The sequence below is a fragment of the Rhinolophus ferrumequinum genome, chromosome X (genome assembly GCF_004115265.2).
Source record: "Rhinolophus ferrumequinum isolate MPI-CBG mRhiFer1 chromosome X, mRhiFer1_v1.p, whole genome shotgun sequence".
Taxonomy (NCBI): Eukaryota; Metazoa; Chordata; class Mammalia; order Chiroptera; family Rhinolophidae; genus Rhinolophus; species Rhinolophus ferrumequinum.
In genome coordinates this window covers 68,137,137-68,156,603 of record NC_046284.1, presented here as the reverse complement: position 1 = coordinate 68,156,603, position 19,467 = coordinate 68,137,137, and the positions used below count along the sequence as shown (strand labels likewise).

Below are 19,467 nucleotides of genomic sequence, written 5' to 3'. Positions count from 1 at the left end.
GTGCAGCCTCTTATCAGTCCCAGGACCAAGATTTCCCCCACCATTAGACACATATACAGGCATTGGGCCCTCCCTCTAAAGAACATTCATTTACATGTAATGGTTGCTTTGAAATCAATGCCAGTAAAGAAGGATTAGGGATCTGGTGGGGACTGGAGAGGGGTGCCCATTCTAATATCAAAATTGATCTGATTTGAATTTTTTATTTTAAATTAACTTTGAATGTTTACCTGTGGATTATTTCATCTTTAATTTGAACTATGAGCATCCTAGGCCATATGAAAACACACATAGGCTTTCCCTCCATCTCCAGTGGGTACATTAGGCACTCAATGAATGTTTGTTGCATGAATGTATGAAAACTAATGATTCATTGGATATTAAACTTTGGGGACTGTTTCCAACATAAATAATCATTAGTTATACAGACTTATGTTCCAAAGCTAGAAAAGACTGCAAGTTGCAAACAAATGTATTTGTTTTTGGGTTTTGTTACTGTTGTTGTTCGGATTGGGGTTTTTTTTGCCAGCAACTAGGAATACTGTTACTCCAGGTACGTAGCCTTTGCTTCTGGCTCAGATCCCTTTACTGTTGTCTCAGCTATTAGCATTTGAAGCTAATAACTAATGTAGCTATAACATGAATTGAAAATTGTATTATGATCATTAGGCTTGCAAAGCTATTCATCCTTTAGTTATATCACTGAATGTGGCAAAATACTGAGAACAAAATAGTTAAAATACCTGATTAGTATGAAAACCCACTTCCTATTTGACATTTAAGTATCTTATAATATAGTTTTTTCTGCATATGTGGAAAACTTTGTAATATCAGTGTGCCATAGTTTTCACTGATAACAAATTTCAGAAATTTAAATAGGAAGCTGTTATTTGGCTGTTTACCAGTACCATCTGATTAGCTATGTTTTTTTGTTAGCCCGAGCAGCTGGCAATTAATGAATTGATAGGAAATGGTCACAAGGCAGTGGCATTAGCATGTGAACATCTGGTATTAAAATTAGTCAGTGCAGAGAGGGTTTTTTGTGATATTTCAAATTCACTGAAAAATCACTAGTTGAGTCTTATTCTAAATGGTCTATGGAAAAACAAAGCAATTATTATCTTTTAGAAAATGAGATGAAGATGCACTGAATAAGAATTGAGGTGTGTGTGTGTGTGTGTGTGTGTGTGTGTGTGTGTGTGTGTATTTGGGTGGGTGGCAGAGGTCCAAGTCCACAACATAATTTGGAAACCATGCATTGTCCCACTGACTATTCATCCTCCCAGGTACATGCTATGAGCAGATATTATGCCTGATTCCCTTAAGCTGTCGGCCTCTTTTAGAACAAGTTGATCACATTGAAGAGGTGAGAGTGGCCTTTTTCCAAATATCACATAGGTCACAGATAGGGTATGCCAATGATTTTGGACTCTTTCATGGTTACATGTTATAGCTGTATCCCCAATCTGCCTGTTTTTTCTAAATTCATGAAAACCCTGCCATATCCATCTATGTTAACTTAATATCATTGTAAATTGGAGATTGTGGAAAACAGACTAATTGTTAAAATGATTCAGACCTGTAAAGTGGCTTGCTTCCATTCAGAGATACAAAATTTGGGCATCAAATTCTCCCTCAGAATTAGTGATAAACTAAGTTAGCAACAACAATGAACAAACGTTTGGTTTTTGTGTGTGTGTGTGTTTTGGATGTTATTATTAAAGTCTGTCAGGTTACAATCTGTTCTGTTTCTGCAGAACTCTGGTGACAGTACAGAAGGAGCACATTAATTAAATATGAAATATGAAGACAAATGCATGAATAAAATATCTAGCATTCAGATAAACTTCTAAAAGCCACTCCTCAGCAGCAAAATGCCATTAAATCCTTTAGGAACTCATTAATAGATTAACATTTGGAAGAGTAATTACAGTGAGAGTTGAATTGCAATTAAATAATATAAAAAAACAAATTATATATTACATAATCCTGAATACTTGAAAAAGTCAATATAATAAAATATCACAGGCAACAATTTATCATTGAGATGGTAGCTATTAAAAGGCAACTGCGCACGTACACATACATATAAACACATGTTTGATATGCACAGATTAGTACTTCATAAGTTTTTTGTTTACTACCATATTTCCAGGATGTAAAAGAATACACTGAGATGAAATAAAACATCTCCATGAAAATGTACAGAGTGGATACGTTACTGCCAGTGAACTAAATCTTAAATCAAATTGACTGTGTTAAACCTTGTGTAATACTGAATTTTCTAAGCATTAACCCTGCTCTTTCTTAACTGTCAAATGTACTTTCAAATTATTTAATATGATGATCATCTCCTTTGACTATTTGTGATATATGTCCCCCACAAAAGTAAATGGTATGATAGAAGAGGGCATAGTATGTACTAATTAATAACAATTTCCATAACAGCTCTATCTTTTTTGGCATAAGACTTGAGCTATATAAGTATATGCTAGAATCTGAGTTATTATTAAAGATAATTTTACTAATTACAGGGGAAATGGGAATTTGATTAAGTATGTATCAATTTTGGAATTCTTCCTCCTCTGCTACTTTGAATCTGGAGAAAACTTCTTCAGTGTTTCATAAGAGCTACAGCTGTATTTGATGGGGTGTGGATACAACATATGAAGTGTAACAGGGTTTTAAAAGACATTAATGCCAAATAAAATGAAGTCATCAATGAGTAAAAATGACTCGGGTTTTAGATATGCAGTTTTCCTTTTTAAATGCCCTTATTGATTTGTTGCAAACATTGTTAACCCTGTATTTGGCAAATTGTAAGGACATTATCACTTGTGTTCTCATTTGTAATAAAACAGATTAAATTGCTGTGAAATTTTAACTAGGCTGAGACACAACAGTAGCCACCTAATGAACCGAAGAGCAATGCAGTTAAGTAGCTAAATAGATGCATACTGATTACAGGGCTGAAAAATGGATCTGTTTACTTGCAAAAAAGAAATTGTTCATAGAACTATTATTTTAGGAGAAATTATACATTCCCAGTTCCACACAATAAAAAAAAACAACCTAATTATTAATCAATATAAGGCACTGGACTAATCTAATATAGTTTACATGGTGAAAAAAGTCTGACCTTTGCAATGCCTTAAGATAATAATGAACTAAAACTTGAATGAATTTGGAAAGTGCAGGCTACATAATCTTAAAGCAGAAATATCACTTCATGAAAAATGTTATTGCTACTGTAAATCATGTTCTCAAAGTCAGTTTATTGTTTTACCTAACATATTGTTAAAAATGGCAAAGAAGTAATTTAAGAAAGTTATTTGAGTTTATATTATTTTTATCATATGCTAATTTTAAATATTATGGGTGATCCTCTTTGTAGAATTGTATTTTTCTCATTATTCATAGCATTTTCTATTTATGTTGATGTTCCCCTGTTTTTTTTTTTTTTAAGAACTTAGCATGAGTTTTCATTTTTTATTAGGTATAGTGGGCAAGAGCAAGTATAAGTGTCAGTTAGATTCTCTTGCTTTTCCAAACCATCCACTTTATGAATCACTCAAAAGTTTTCCTTTTTTTTCTTTTTTCTTTTTTTTTTAATTTACTGGGGTGAAAATTGTTAGTAAAATTGCATAGATTTCAGGTGTACAATTCTGCATTACATCATCTATAAATCCCATTGTGTGTTCACCACCCGGAGTCAGTTCTTCCATCACCATATCTTTGATCCCCCTTACCCTCATGTCCCACCCCCCACCCCCGTTACCCTCTGGTAACCACTAAACTATTGTCTGTATCTATGAGTTCTTCTTTCTCATTTGTTTGTCTTGTTCTTTTATTGTTTTTGGTTAATATACCACATATCAGTGAAATCATATGGTTCTCTGCTTTTTCTGTCTGACTTGTTTCGCTTAGCATTATACTCTCAAGATCCATCCATGTTGTCACAAATGGTCCTATATCATCTTTTCGTACCGCCGAATAATATTCCATTGTGTATATATACCACAACTTCTTTATCCATTCATCTATCAAAGGACATTTTGGTTGTTTCCATGTCTTGGCCACCGTAAACAAAGCTGCAATGAACATTGGAGCACACATGTCTTTATGTGTAGATGTTTTCAGAATTTTTGGGTAGATACCCAGGAGAGGGATTGCTGGGTCATATGGTAATTCTATTCGTAATTTTTTGACGAACCTCCACACTGCCTACCATAACGGTTGCACCTGTCTGCATTCCCACCAACAATGTATGTGGGTTCCTTTTTCTCCACAGCCTCTCCAACACTTGTTACTCTTTGTGTTGTTGATGATAGCCATTCTCACTGGGGTGATTATTGATATGTGAGGATTTCCTGTCATGCTATTTTTAGTTTTCTGATAAGGCTGTGTCTCCATTGTTTCTTTGCCTTTTTGTTGTTGTCTGTTATTTCTGTGTGGTGGTATTCTATGTTGGTTCCCTCTGTTTCTTCTTTTATTACAGTATGTATTTCAGTTCTGGATTTTTCTTCAGTGGTTACCCGTAAGTTTAAGTAAAAGAGTTTGATATTTAGAGTATTCCATTTTCTTTAGCACGCTTACTTTCTCCATTCCCATATTCCGGTTCAGGTCTTTACTCTCCCCCTTTTTATGTTTTGGTTGCCGCAAATTGGCCCTGTTGATGGTGGTCGAATAGCCTCCTTTAGTATTTCTTGTAGTGCAGGTCTTGTATTAGAAAATTCCCTCAGCTTCTGTATGTCTGGAAAGGTCTTTATTTCTCCTTCACATCTAAAGGATATCTTTGCTGGGTATATTATTCTTGGCTCATAATTTCTGTCTTTCAATAGTTTGAATATTTGGTTCCGCTCCCTCCTGGCTTGTAGAGTTTCTACTGAGAAATCTGATGATAATCTAATGGGCTTTCCTTTGTAGGTTACCATCTTCTTTTCCCTGGCTGCCTTGAGGATTCTTTCTTTGTCGTTGATTTTAGACAGGTTCAATACAATGTGCCTTGGAGAAGGCCTGTTGGGGTTGAGGTAATTAGGTGTTGTATTTGCTTCTTGGATTCTAGGATCCAGTTGTGTCCACCAGTTTGGGAAGTTCTCATCAACAATTTGTTTGAATATATTCTGTGTTCCCTTCTCTCTTTCTTCTCCTTCTGGTATTCCCATTATTCTTACATTGCTCTTTCTGATGGAGTCAGAATTTCTTGAAGAGTTCTTTCTTTTTTTTTAAGTCTCAAGTCTCTTTCTTCTTCCATCTGTGTAATTTCCAAGTTTCTGTCTTCGATGTCACTGATTCTTTCCTCCATCTGGTCAACTCTAAAAGTTTTCCATTTTTATTATGGTAGCTTATATTGATGTGTGTATGATTCCTGTTTGCCAGTACATAGTGATTTTGTTTGTCCAGTTTTATTTTTGTTCAGTAACTGCTGTACTTTGTCCCTGACCATTCATTCGAAGGTCCAGTAAAGAGATAAACATAATTCACTAAATTCAATATTTTAAGTAAATTTCCAATGTTAGAATTCAAAGACAAATACTCAGTGCTTTACACTTTATGCACATATTTTGGCATAGAATAACTGAGGCTAGACAACAGTGAAAGGCAAAAACTAATTTTAACTTCATATATGAAATTACTTACTGGTGTGTGTGTGTGTGTGTGTGTTTGTGTATGTGTGTACCCATACTATTTAGACAATATATTTTTAAGCATGTCACTTTAGGTTTAATTTCACAACTGATGAACTAGTCTTTCCAAAAAGTAGATGGATGTGGTATAACTGCTATATATCTTGCTCTTCATCCCCATACCATCCCTCCAAGATACAAATATAATTATTTGAAGAAAGAACTTGATTCTTCTGTTTTGCTTATATGTTTCTTTTGATTTTGCCTTATATACATAGTGTTATAACTAGATATTTATCTGTATCCTAAATATAAATGAAATTATATGTTCTGTCTTAAAATATTGTTTTTGAGGCATGACAACAGTTATAGATCCTTTGAAGTGTAATGTACATGTACAATTACAGTAGTCCCCCCTCATTCATGGGACATACATTTCAAGATACCCAGTGGATGCCTGAAACTGCAGACAGTACTTGACCCTATATATACTGTTTTTTTCCTATACGTCATACCTATGATAAAATTTAATTTATAAATTAGGTATGGTAAGAGATTAACAACAGTAACTAATAATAAAAAGAACAATTATAACAATACACTATAATAAAAGTTATGTGAATGTGGCATTATTAAGTAAAATAATAGTTTTCTGAATGCAAACACTGCAGTACCACAGCAGTCAACATGATAACCGAGAACAGCTCCTAAGTAATGGCTGGGTAGCACATATAGCATGGATACGTTGGACAAAGGGATAATTCAAGTCCTAGGCAGAACAGAGTGGGATGGTGTGAGATTTCATCATGCTACTCAGAATGGTGTATAATCTAAAACTTATGAATTGTTTATTTCTGGAATTTTCCATTTAAAATTTTTGGACCATGATTGACTGTGGGTAACTTCAACCTGAGAAAGTGAAACGGAGAATGATGGGTGACTACTATATCAGTATTTAATTAGTATATAATACTGCTGCTACCTTGTTTCCCTGAAAATAAAACCTAGCCAGACAATCAGCTCTAATGTATCTTTTGGAGCAAAAATTAATATAAGATCCAGTGTATATTATATTATATTATATTATATTATGTTACATTATATTATATTACATTATACTGAGTATTATAATATATTATGTTACATTATACTATATTATATAAGACCTGGTCTTATATTATAGTAAATTAAGACCAGATCTTAATTAATATTTGCTCCAAGGGACGCATTAGAGCTGATTGTCCGGCTAGGTCTTATTTTTTGGGAAACACGGTAATATATTCAAATTCTACTATACATTTCATTAAAATTATCAAATGGTAATTAAACAATAATATAAAAAACATTTTAAAATGAACATACTACATTGATGACTGTATTAGTTTTTTTTTTAACTGCTGCTGTAATATAATGATTTATGACAGATTTAGTGGCTTAAGAAATGCAAATGCATTATCTTACAGTTCTGTAGCTTAGATGTCTTACACTGGAATCACTGAGCTAAAATCACGGTGTTGCAGGGCTACATTTCTTTCTGGAGCTTCCAGGGAAGAATCTGTTTCCTTGCCTTTTCCAATATCTAGAGGCCACCCACATTTCTTGTCTCATGTTTCCCTTCCTTCAACTTTACAGCCAGCAAAGTTGCCATCTCTCTGATCATTCCTCCACAATCATATCTCCCTCTGACCTTCCCTTTCTGCCTCCAAGATATCACAGTGTAATTTCTATATGTCAAGATTCTCAATCACATCTGAAAAGTTCATTTTGCCATGTAAGGTAACATTCACAGGTTCCAGCTACTAGAATGTGGACAGGACATCTTTGGGGGGACCATTATTCTGCCTGCTACAGTGGCAGACATTGCAAAATGTTAACTTCTACTAATGAAATGATAACTTTTAATTCTCATGCTATTTTTCATTAAACAAACAGTTTTGCTTTATGGGATTTGTAAATTTTGGGCCTCTCATGCAAATTGGTGTGAAAATGTACAAGCACAAATTTGACAAACTAATTCTTAGTGTTATGATGATTAGAATATTGATGATGTAGTTACAGATCATTAGACAGACTATTTAATTTAAGAAATTTATTATGGATGAATTAATATTTAGTAGATAAAACATTCTTTGTCCCAGCATATCTATCACTCAGTCACATTTATTACATATATGAATACACACCACACTTTGGTTCTTTTATTGTTCAAATTAACTGAATGTTTGTCAGATTTATTCATCAATTTGTAGTGCATAAACATAGTGAATAACTACAGAGTTTTGTAACAATATTCATATTTACAAAAGTCTTGAAAGCCATAACAGTTACTGTAGAAGTATATAAAAATATTTTTATTCAAATTAATTATTGACAATTTAAAAAAGTCTAAACACTACTAAGATATTGATATTGCTAGTTCTTAGTGTTAGTATGGAAAATCCGTCATTGTGTCCTGTGACCATGAAACCATTTTGTTGGCAGAATTCAACACAAATTCTTAAGATCTGATAGATTGCAGGTATGTTATTAATATTTCCATAATTTTTGTCTGTGGAGAAAGACTAAACATGTGCCAGGTGCGGCTATTAGTGAGTTTTATTCCAGGATCCTCAAGTGTTTACCTTTGGGAGATCTCTTTCTTACTTAGAAAGTAGCATCACCCTCCAGGCCTTGGCATGAACTTTATATCAATGTAGAAGCATATAATAACAGTAACCTCCACCGCACACCTATGTTTATATTCCTTTGTACATTTTCTAGTAAAGTAAATGGAAACTAGCTTTTCTTGAGCCTCTACCACGTATCCAACATGGTGCTGAGCCCTTTTGCTTTCTTCTCTTTTTTAACCTACACGATATGCCATTCATTTTGCAAGAACCAAAAATATGCTTTTGTCTAAAGATATGTGTTTAAGACCAGGTATTGTGGATATGCATGCTTTCAAGATAAGTGAGAGGTCAGCATTTCAAATGTTATGGGTATAACCAACAAGAGAAACTTGGTGCACAGATGGCATTTCCTTTTGTGTCTCCTTTTGTGTCAGGAACGGATGCCGGAGAGTCCTTCTCCTGCTCCCTCTCTGGAAGAGACTCGTCGCCCTGGGAGCCAGACATCCTCCCACCCCAGCAGCAGTGTATCCAGCTCTCCCTCTCAGATGGATCACCATTCAGACAGAATGGGTGAGCATCTCACCCGAAACAAGGAATTTAAAGATATTCTTTCAGGAAATTCTTCATTAGGCAATAGAGAGGGGAGAAAGAAGCTGGGGAACTGATGCCTACTTAGTATAAATGGCTTTTTGAAATGGTCACTTTTTTTTATTGCTGAAGCAATATAAACAATAAAATGCAACAAAATATTAGAAGTTTGTTCTGTGGAAGGGCCTTCATTTACTGTGTCACTGGATCTCATGGGAGTAATGTGATGGGATTTTTGTAGAGTATATGTTAGTTCAGTACGTTGGTATTTAACAGCTAGTGTGCTACAATACACTTGTTACATTCTCAGCATCCTCCAAATAATGGAAGATAAAATATCCTTTAGGCAGTTAATCATTGAGCGATTAAAAAGTGAATCAATGTATGATTTGCTACAATCTCAGAATTTGGATCATAAATATTTAACATGCTTTTCCTTAATTTTTTTTTTTTTTTAATCTCAGAAGTCTTACACCATAGACACTATTGCAGAAACACTATAATGTCATTGTCAGTGATGTGGCATATTGGAGACTTGAATCTAGCCATAGTTCTGGCTCTAACTAGCTATGAGATCTTGAGTATGTCACTTAACCACCATGAGTTTCTTTACATAATATCTGAAAATAATTACTGCCCTGCTTAATAGGCTGGACTTTTGTGAGGTCAAATGAAATAATATGTGGAAAAACACATCTGAAGTTTAAACTGCTAAGGAAACGTGGGTGGGTAAACACTGCTTTTCTCTGTGTGGCTTTACCTTGATTGCTTATCATCTCCTGCTATCTAATCCTACTGAGGTCTACAGATATTACTAAGTGCATTCAGTTGTAACAACTTCTCATTTAGTTTACAATAATTATGAACCATGTGAGCTAGGTAAAATCTTTGTTAATCTTCTGTAACTACACAATATAATTTCCTAAGTATCAATTTTCTTTAGGGAAAATGATTTCTGCTCTTGTTTTAGTCTTACTATAGGGACATTGCTTATGTGAACTCTAAATTTTTATATTTCACAGTAGTGATGGCTTCAAGACTCTCCAAAATAATGTTTTTTGTTTTGTTTTGTTTTGTTTTGGTCAAGGGAAGAATTTGAGGGATTAGAGAAGGTGTTAGGTTCTGGATTTGTGGTAAAGAATGAAGATGATTTCTCCCTTATGGAAATTCATCCAAGTCTCACTTATCCTGTCGATATTACATATTGTTTGTGGCTCTTTAGCTTCACAGTGAGCTCAGTGGGTCTCGAATCTGGCTCCCCATTATAATCACTTGTGGAACATTTACAAATCTGGATGCCCAGGCTATACGCTCAAAGTCTGATTTACCAGGTTTGCAACAGAGCCTGGCAGCAGTGTTTTGTTTTGCTTTTCAGTATCTCCTCAGGAGATTCTATTGTGCAGGCAGAGTTAAGAACACTGAGCTAGAACTTGAGGCTAATTGCCCTAAGGGAGCAAGTTTAATTCCTGCAAGAGTTGACGGTGATGTTCTAAGCTTTCCTCTGTTCTGTGGACACAGACTACCTGTTTATTACAACATTGTGTGCAACTGATTCAAGGGAGTCTGAACAGGACCAGCGGATATACCAGGATGGCTATTGATGAATCAAGAAACCAAAACACACGTTCTTCTGTCAGGATGCTGTTTGTATTGATAAGGAAGCAGGGAGAGAGGCAGGGAGGAGAGAGAATTATTTATTGAGTGCTGGTTAAAAGCAGCACATAGGGAAATATAATCTGTGATAGATATATTGTAAGAGAATGGTATGTTACACTTAGAAGTAAAATCAAATATTTCCAAAGAAATATAATATTCTAAAAAAATCTTGAGGACATAAAACATTTCTAATTCCCCCTGCAGTAACTAGGCTCTCAATTATATTCCACAATTGTTCAAGGATGATAGATATTGTCTGTAAATGAACTAAAAGGTTTGATGAGTTTTAGTTTAAAGTCACCTTGTTTTATTTATAGAGCTATATAATGTTTTAATAAAATATAACTAAAGAGAATTAAATGATAAACTATGAAAATTGGCATGATTTCCCTCTGTTAATATAAACTTTTTGTGAAGAAGCACTTACAATAACTACCAGGAAGTTATATTTTATCTATTAATATTGCTATATATATTTGCAAAAACTCTATAAAGTGAGTTAAAAGCATAATTATTTTAAACTCATGAACTTAAGTGGTAAATTTTTTTCAAAAGCACTTTGGGAAATATATTATTAATTATGGAGGTAAATAGCTAATTTGCATATAAATTTTAAAAGAAGTAAGTATTTTAAATGATTTAAGGAATTATGTTGGTAATTATATATACTATATATTAATTTTACATTAAAAATCTACATGATTAAGCAGCTAATTGATTTTTAAATTACGTGATCATCAGACCAACACAAATCTTTCCATTGTTTCAGAAATGGAAGTGTATAAAATTCACGTTAACTATTATTTAAATAAAATGGCTACTTATGTAATGCTTTTTTGCCTTTCTTTTTGGTGTTTTGCAAGAAAATCACTCAGTTATACCTCTTATTTACAGTTATGATGCCCAACAGTAGAGAGGAACTTATTGTTGAACAGGATAATGGACCAACCATCAAAAAATTCCAAAGAGATAATAAAGGTAAAACTATTTTTGCTTATTTGATGTACATATAAAGATCAGATACTAACTCAGTTAACATCCCAGTCACGTATATTGCATTCACATTTCCCTAAGTTAGAAAAGATTCATACTGGCTTTGGGCAGGTTATTTTACTAGTAAAAAGAAAAAAGAATGTTTACCTGAAGCTTGTTTATTTGATGTTATAAATGACATATCAGCCTGAAGTTTGTCTGTGACTATGGTTGGAAACTTCACATCCTTTTATTGTGCTTGATCAGAGACATCTGACCCTTTTTATTATACATGCACTTGGTTAGCTATGTTCAAATGATTCACCATTTGATGGTTATGTTTGAAAAACTGAGTTGCTGTCATGGAGGAGAGATATTCCCTTCAGCCCTCAAAAGTGATTATAAAAATATATATTGATTTAGACATTTCAAATGAAAGCTTAGCAAGTTACTCCAATCAAGTATTTGCCTGGAGTGCTGATAGATATGACACCAATCTGGCTTTTGATCCACTGAGGTACATGTATCACCTCTGCACAGTATCCAGTTTTTTCTTATGATATCTGTTTAAAGAAAGGAGGGAGAGTAAGAATTTCAAAGTCAAGCTATCTTGATGTGAAATCTGAGTACAACTTTATTTAAAAGGCTGCAAAGGTAAGAAAAAAGGGAAAATATATCAGCACATGTTATAAGCTATGTATTATGACTGTCACCAGCAGTTAGACAGTAACTCTAAGCTAAAGAACATAAGGTAACATGTAATTTATCTGATCATCAGATGGTCTGTTTGTACTTTACTATAGGATGCATTTTTCTACCCATACAGAAGGTGCTCATACTACATAGTTTTTCTTGACTTCATGAACTGAAGAGTTAATGGAGAAAGTTTTTCATTTCTTCTCTAGAACCTGCTTCCTAATTGCCTAGATGAACATTTTTAGTTAGAATTTGGAATGATGTAGGATTTTAATTTCATTGATCTGTGGTTGGTTTCTTTGCCACATGTTTAGTATTTTCTTATCCAAACACTGAAAGCCTATACCCTCTGGGGCTTCAAACTGTAAATGATTGATTTCAGAATAGTTGTCAGAATGGAAGAATTCAGGTTCAGTATATTAAACTACCCAAACTCTTACACAGGTAATGAAATTCTAGTTAAAGATGAAACTTCATTTATAACCCACCAACAGTTTGTTCCTGAGACCTCTTTTCCACCAAGTCATGACCATTTGAAGGACAGCTTGGTAATAAAGCAGCTTTTCTCGGAAAATTTCAAGCTCTACCTGATACATATGGTTTTATCAGAACTGCAAACCCTGTAAGTCAAAATGGCATTTAGGACTGGCCTGGGTGCTGCAGTGCTCAAGTACACACTGCTGTATCTTATGAAATATCAGCTGGAGTGCTAGTACAGATCTACAGTAACTGATTTTCATAAAATACACAGTGGTATGTACTGGCATTGCTGAATCTCTTGCTGTGGAATGGCACAGTTTTACTCATTTCAGTCAAATAGGTTGGTCACACATTCTGATGAGGACATTAATAGACAGGAGTGGCATATTAAACTGCACCCCGGTTATAATGGAAAGCTTTCTTTTAAATGAGATTGTCTGTGTCAACTTCTACCAGTTATATTTGTGATATTAAGACAAAATACATTTTCCTCAAATAGATTTTCGTTATTAAAAGGGAACACAGTTAAAGTAGAAGCCTCAACATTTATTAAGTATGACAAGTAAGCAGTTTATACAACTGTGGCAAACATATGTTTTCACATCTGTTTTGAGTAATATCATCATGATTTTAAAAATGATTTATAGCTCTGGAAATTATAAAATGCCAGCTTTACTATTATGTGGAAATTTTCAGAAAATGAAGACATACCATTAGAGTATGCTTCATGTAGCCTGTCTCTTACTGTGCCTCATAAAATTGGGTGACAGTGCAATACATGTCTCAAATGATAATTTGCATTTTTGCCTTGAATTTTCATATGCAGGCAATTCAAAGTCTCTATGATCTGGGTTTTCCTAGTGGTGATATCCATTTAGATGGTGTCCAAAATGACTTAACGAAATTGCAATTTTAGTTTTGACTCAAGTACTATATTTTGACTAAACTGACTGGTCAGTCAAGTAAAGCCTTTGAGCTTATTTTGCTCTGACTTTGTCAAACAAATTGACCAAATCAATTGCATGTTACGACATTGTGTTACATGGTTTTGTATAGTCAGCTCTGGGATTCTTTAGAGTTTGAGCAGTTGGGACCATCCTCCTTAGTTTACCCATGTGGAAGCAATGGCATAAGGCAAGACCATCTTCAGCAAACCACTAGCAAGAATAGGGGCTTTTGATATTTTGCATTTTGTACTGAATGTATTTACTGAAAATTTTATAGGTGCAAGAAGCACTGATGATAAAATTTGAAATGCTACAGAAACAGTGTAATAATAAATTTATCATCTAGTCCAAGACTTGGGTCCATGGACCATTACATTTTAAATTTGTCCACAGACTACAGATGAAAAGCTTAATAGTTTTAATATCTGTTGATCATAAGAGTCTAAAGTATATCTCATCTAGAATCAAAGTATTATTTTATTTATTTTTATGCAAATAGGCTAATTTTAGTTTAGAGAAGATTTTTGGCTACATAGTAACACTATAATAATGTGAAACTTCTGTATAAGGTAAGATGTTTTTCTTTCTTTATGTATTCCTGCAAAATTCTTAGACACTGCACTAAATCTTTAACACTTTGTGCAACTATTTAGGTGATTGAGAATAATTATTGACCTCAATTAAATTGACAAATAGGTCTTCTGAACATTACTTTTTTTTAAATAAAAGAGACTGATTTATTGGGCCAACTAAACTACAAACCTCATTACAAATGTACTTTATGATTAAGTTAAAATACATAATGGGAAAGAAAATATACATTTTTGTGCATTTTATGCTATTTAGTGATTCTAAATACAAATGAGAAAAACAAAGAACATACCTTACTGGAAATAGTCTTTAAATTACCTTCGTTTTTAAAACTTTCTATTTGGAAACAATTGTAGATTCACAAAAAGTTGCAAAAAGAATACAGAGATTTCACGTAACCTTCAACTAGTTTCTCCCAATAGCTATACTTTTATAATTATATGATATGAAAATCAGAAATTTACAGTGGTACATCCATAGTCCTTATTCAGATTTCACCAGTTTTACACATATTCATTGTTGTGTATATCTCTGTGTGTATCCTTCTATGGAGTTTTATCACATGTGTAGAGTTGTGTAACCACCACCACAATCAAGATACAGGACTGTGCATCCCCAGCCCCCACCCTTTCTGGCCTGCCTACGGCGGGGCGGGTGCAGCTGCAGAGACACACCCGGAGATCAGCAGTGAGGCAGGCGCAGCTCTGGGTTTTCAGCAGATCAGAAATCTCCCGCCCGCACTCACACACACACACTGAAGAAGTGCCTTAAGTCTCAGGAGTTCTGGACACGGGGCCGGTGGTGCCACTCTCAGTTTGCATATGTACAGGCAAGGGCAGAAACTGCACTGATTTTGTAAAAACTATCATCCAGACCCCTCGGGCCCACGTATTTAAGTCTGCAGTCCCAAAGTCTCTCTGGGCACCAGGTGACCGGCTCTGCCTGCGCAATAAGCAGGGGGCTCTTTGGTACAGCAGAGGACAACCTGGACATTGCTTGGTGGGCTTAGGCCTGGACTGTCGCTGCTTCTTGTTTTACTTTGTTTTGTTTTGTTTTGCTTTGTCTTTATATCGTCGATATCTTTGCCTGTGTGGAGTGGGGGTTATCAGGTGGTTTTGCATGTGAATGTATTTGATTTTTTTTCTTTGTTGTTGTCGTTGCTGTTGTGCTTGGTGATTTGCTTTGTTCTGAAACTGCCCTGTCGGGGCTCAGCTTGTGAGGCATGGTCAGCAGATCAGAAATCTCCCGCCCGCACCCATACACACACACACTGAAGAAGTGCTCTGAGACTCAGGAGTACTGGACAAGGAGCTGGTGGGGCTACTCTCAGTGTGCATACGTGCAGACAAGGTCAGAAACGGCACTGACTTTGTAAAAACTATCATCCAGACCCCTCAGGCCCACGCATTTAAGTCTGCAGTCCCAAAGTCACTCTGGGCACCAGGTGACCGGCTCTGCCTGCGCAATAAGCAGGGGTCTCTTTGGTACAGCAGAGGACAACCTGGACATTGCTTGGTGGGCTTAGGCCGAGACTGTCGCTGCTTTTTGTTTTGCTTTGTTTTGTGTTGTTTTGCTTTGTCTTTATATCTTTGACATCTTTGCCTGTGACAAGTGGGGGTTATTGGCTGTTTTTTGCATGTGAATGTATTTGATTTTTTTCTTTGCTGTTGTCGTTGCTGTTGTGCTTGGTGATTTGCTTTGTGCTGAAACTGCCCTGCTGGGGCCCAGCTTGAGAGGCACGGGATTCAGCATATCCAGGGGCCAACTCCAGACCAAACCGGAGTGCTGCCGGGTTTGACCTCCAGGTCACACACCCAGAGGGGGTTCTCTGCAGGCACTGGAACCCATAGAGGCCAAACCACATTTGGGTGGTAAACCCTCACGCAGCAGAGCGCCCTGCGGGGGGCAGAGCCAAGTCTCACAACGGGTCAGCCCAGGAGTTAACCCCACCTACTCACAAGCAAAAAGCAATTAAAGATCTTCTTGAACGGGACAGTGTACACAACACAAGAGTCACCTTTGGAGCACACGCAGAGGAGGACGACGCTGTGCGAGTCAAATATAAAGGACACATACTACATAAGATAACCTAGCAAGAACTAAGAACTCTAGGGGATCTACCTAATATATCAAAATAAACACAGTCAGCCAGAATGGGGAAACAAAGATACACGTCCCAAATAAAAGAACAGAAGAAGCCTCCACATCTGGAACCAAATGAAGCAGACGTAACCAACCTTTCAGAGACAGAGTTCAGAACACTGGTGATAAGAATGTTTAAGGAGCTTAGAGAAGACATAAAGAAGGATGTAGAAATCATAACGAACGAGCTTAGAGAAAACATAAAGAAGGATGTAGAAATCATAACGAACAACCAGTTAGAACTAAAGAACACAATTACCGAAATTAAGAACTCACTTGAAGGAATTACCAGCAGGCTAGATGAAGCAGAGGATCGAATCAGCGACTTAGAAGACAAGGTAGCAGAGATCACCCAAACGGAACAACAGAAAGAAAAAAGAATAAAAAACAATGAGGATGGCTTAAGAGACCTCTGGGATAACATCAAGCGCAACAACATGCGCATCATAGGAATACCAGAAGGTGAAGAGAGGAAGCAAGGGGTTGAGAACATATTTGAAGTAATAATGTCCGAAAACTTCCCCAACCTGATGAAGGAAACCAACATACAAGCTCAGGAAGTGCAGAGAGTTCCAACCAGGATTAACCCAACCAGGTCCACACCAAGACACATTATAGTGAAAATGGCAAAGCTTAAAGACAAAGAGAGAATCCTAAAAGCAGCAAGAGAAAGACAGAGGGTTACATTCAAGGGAACTCCCATAAGACTATCAAATGATTTTTCTACAGAAACATTGAAGGCCAGGAGGGAGTGGCAGGAGATACTCAAAGTGATGGAAAACAAAGGCCTACAACCTAGATTGCTTTATCCAGCAAGGCTATCACTTAAAGTTGATGGAGAGATAAAGAGCTTTCCAGAAAAAAATAAGCTAAAGGAATTTATTACAACCAAGCCAGCATTGCAAGAAATACTAAAAGGACTTCTGTAAATAGAAGAAAGATCAAAACAACCTAACTACAAATTTAAAAATGGCAATAACTATGTACCTATCAATAATCACTTTAAATGTAAATGGATTAAATGCTCCAATCAAGAGACATAGGGTGGCTGACTGGATAAGAAAGCAAGACCCTTGTATATGCTGTATACCAGAGACTCACCTCAGAACAAAAGACACACACAGGCTGAAAGTGAAGGGTTGGAGTAAGATATTTCATGCAAATGGAAACGAGAAAAAAGCTGGAGTTGCTATACTTATATCTGACAAAATAGACTTTAAAATGAAGAACATACTAAAAGATAAAGATGGACACTATATAATAATAAAGGGATCGATCCGACAAGAGGACATAACCCTAGTAAACATCTATGCACCCAACATAGGAGCACCTAAGTATATAAAACAGGTACTGACTGACATAAAGACAGAGATCAACAGTAACACTATTATTGTAGGAGACTTCAACACACCTCTGACAACAAGGGACAGGTCTTCCAGACAGAAAATCAATATGGAAACAACAGCTTTAAATGATACATTGGACCACTTGGATTTAATCGATATTTTCAGAACATTTCACCCCAATGCTGCAAAATACACGTATTTCTCAAGCGCACATGGAACATTTTCCAAGATAGACCATATGTTAGGCCACAAAACAAGTCTTGATAAATTTAAGAAAATTGAAATCATACCAATTGTCTTCTCTGATCACAATGCTATGAAATTAGAAATGAACTACAGGAAAAAAACTGGAAGACACACCAATTCATGGAGGCTGAATAACTTTTTACTAAATAATGAATGGGTCAAGCAGGAGATCAAGGAAGAAGTCAAAAGATATCTCGAGACAAACGAAAATGAAAACACGACGACCCAAAATCTATGGGATGCCGCGAAAGCAGTCCTAAGAGGGAAATTCATAGCTTTGCAGGCCTACCTAAAGAAACAAGAAACATCACTAATCAACAGTTTATCTTCACATTTAAGGGATTCGGAAAAAGAACAGCAAAATAAGCGCAAAGGGAGCACAAGGAAGGAGATAATAAAGATCAGAGCAGAAATAAATGAAATAGAAACCAGAAAAACAATACAAAAGATCAATGAATCCAAGAGTTGGTTCTTAGAGAAGATAAACAAAATCGACAAACCTTTAGCCAGACTCATTAAAAAAGAGAGAGAGAGGACGCAAATTAATAAAATCAGAAATGAAAGAGGGGAAGTGACAACGGACACTGCAGAAATACAAAAAGTTTTAAGAAGTTACTATGAGCAACTATATGCCAACAAATTTGACAATTTGGAAGAAATGGACAATTTTCTAGAGGCGCACAACCTTCCAAGGCTAACTCAAGAAGAAACAGAAAACCTGAATAGACTGATTACCACCACGGAAATTGAATCAGTAATCAACAGTCTCCCAACAAACAAAAGCCCTGGACCAGATGGCTTTACAGGTGAATTTTACAAAACGTTCAAAAAAGAATTATCACCTATTCTCCTCAAGCTCTTCCAAAAAATCCAGAAGGAAGGAAGACTCCCAAGCACTTTTTACGAAGCCACTATCACCCTGATCCCAAAATCAGACAAAGACACCACAAAAAAAGAAAACTACAGGCCGATATCTCTAATGAACATAGATGCAAAAATCCTCAACAAAATATTAGCAAACAGAATTCAGCAATACATTAAAAGATCATACACCATGATCAAGTGGGATTCATCCCTGATATGCAAGGGTGGTTCAACATCCGTAAATCAATTAATGTGATACACCACATTAACAAAATGAAAAATAAAAATCACATGATCATATCAATAGATGCAGGAAAAGCATTTGATAAAATCCAACAGCCATTTATGATAAAAACCCTTAAGAAAGTGGGAATAGAGGGATCATATCTCAACATAATAAAGGCCGTATATGACAAACCCACAGCTAACATCATATTCAATGGGGAAAAGCTAAAACCATTCCCCCTAAGATCAGGAACAAGGCAAGGTTGCCCACTATCTGTGTTTCTATTCATCATAGTACTGGAAGTTCTGGCCACAGCAATCAGACAAGAAAAAGAAATAAAAGGCATCCAAATTGGTAAGGAGGAAGTAAAGTTATCATTGTATGCAGATGATATGATACTATACATAGAGAACCCTAAAGACTCCACTAAGAAAATATTAGAGCTGATAGATGAATTTAGTAAAGTAGCAGGATACA

General features: G+C 35.6%; 1 protein-coding gene across 1 annotated transcript in view; it reads left to right on the top strand.

The window, feature by feature from the left end:
- DACH2 (dachshund family transcription factor 2) overlaps window positions 1-19,467 on the top strand; it is a 661,323-nt gene that overhangs the window by 546,839 nt on the left and 95,017 nt on the right. The window contains exons 7-8 of the mRNA XM_033108843.1: window positions 8,671-8,806; window positions 11,375-11,458. Coding sequence (XP_032964734.1) covers window positions 8,671-8,806; window positions 11,375-11,458 — 220 coding nt within the window. The remainder of the gene's footprint in view (window positions 1-8,670; window positions 8,807-11,374; window positions 11,459-19,467) is intronic.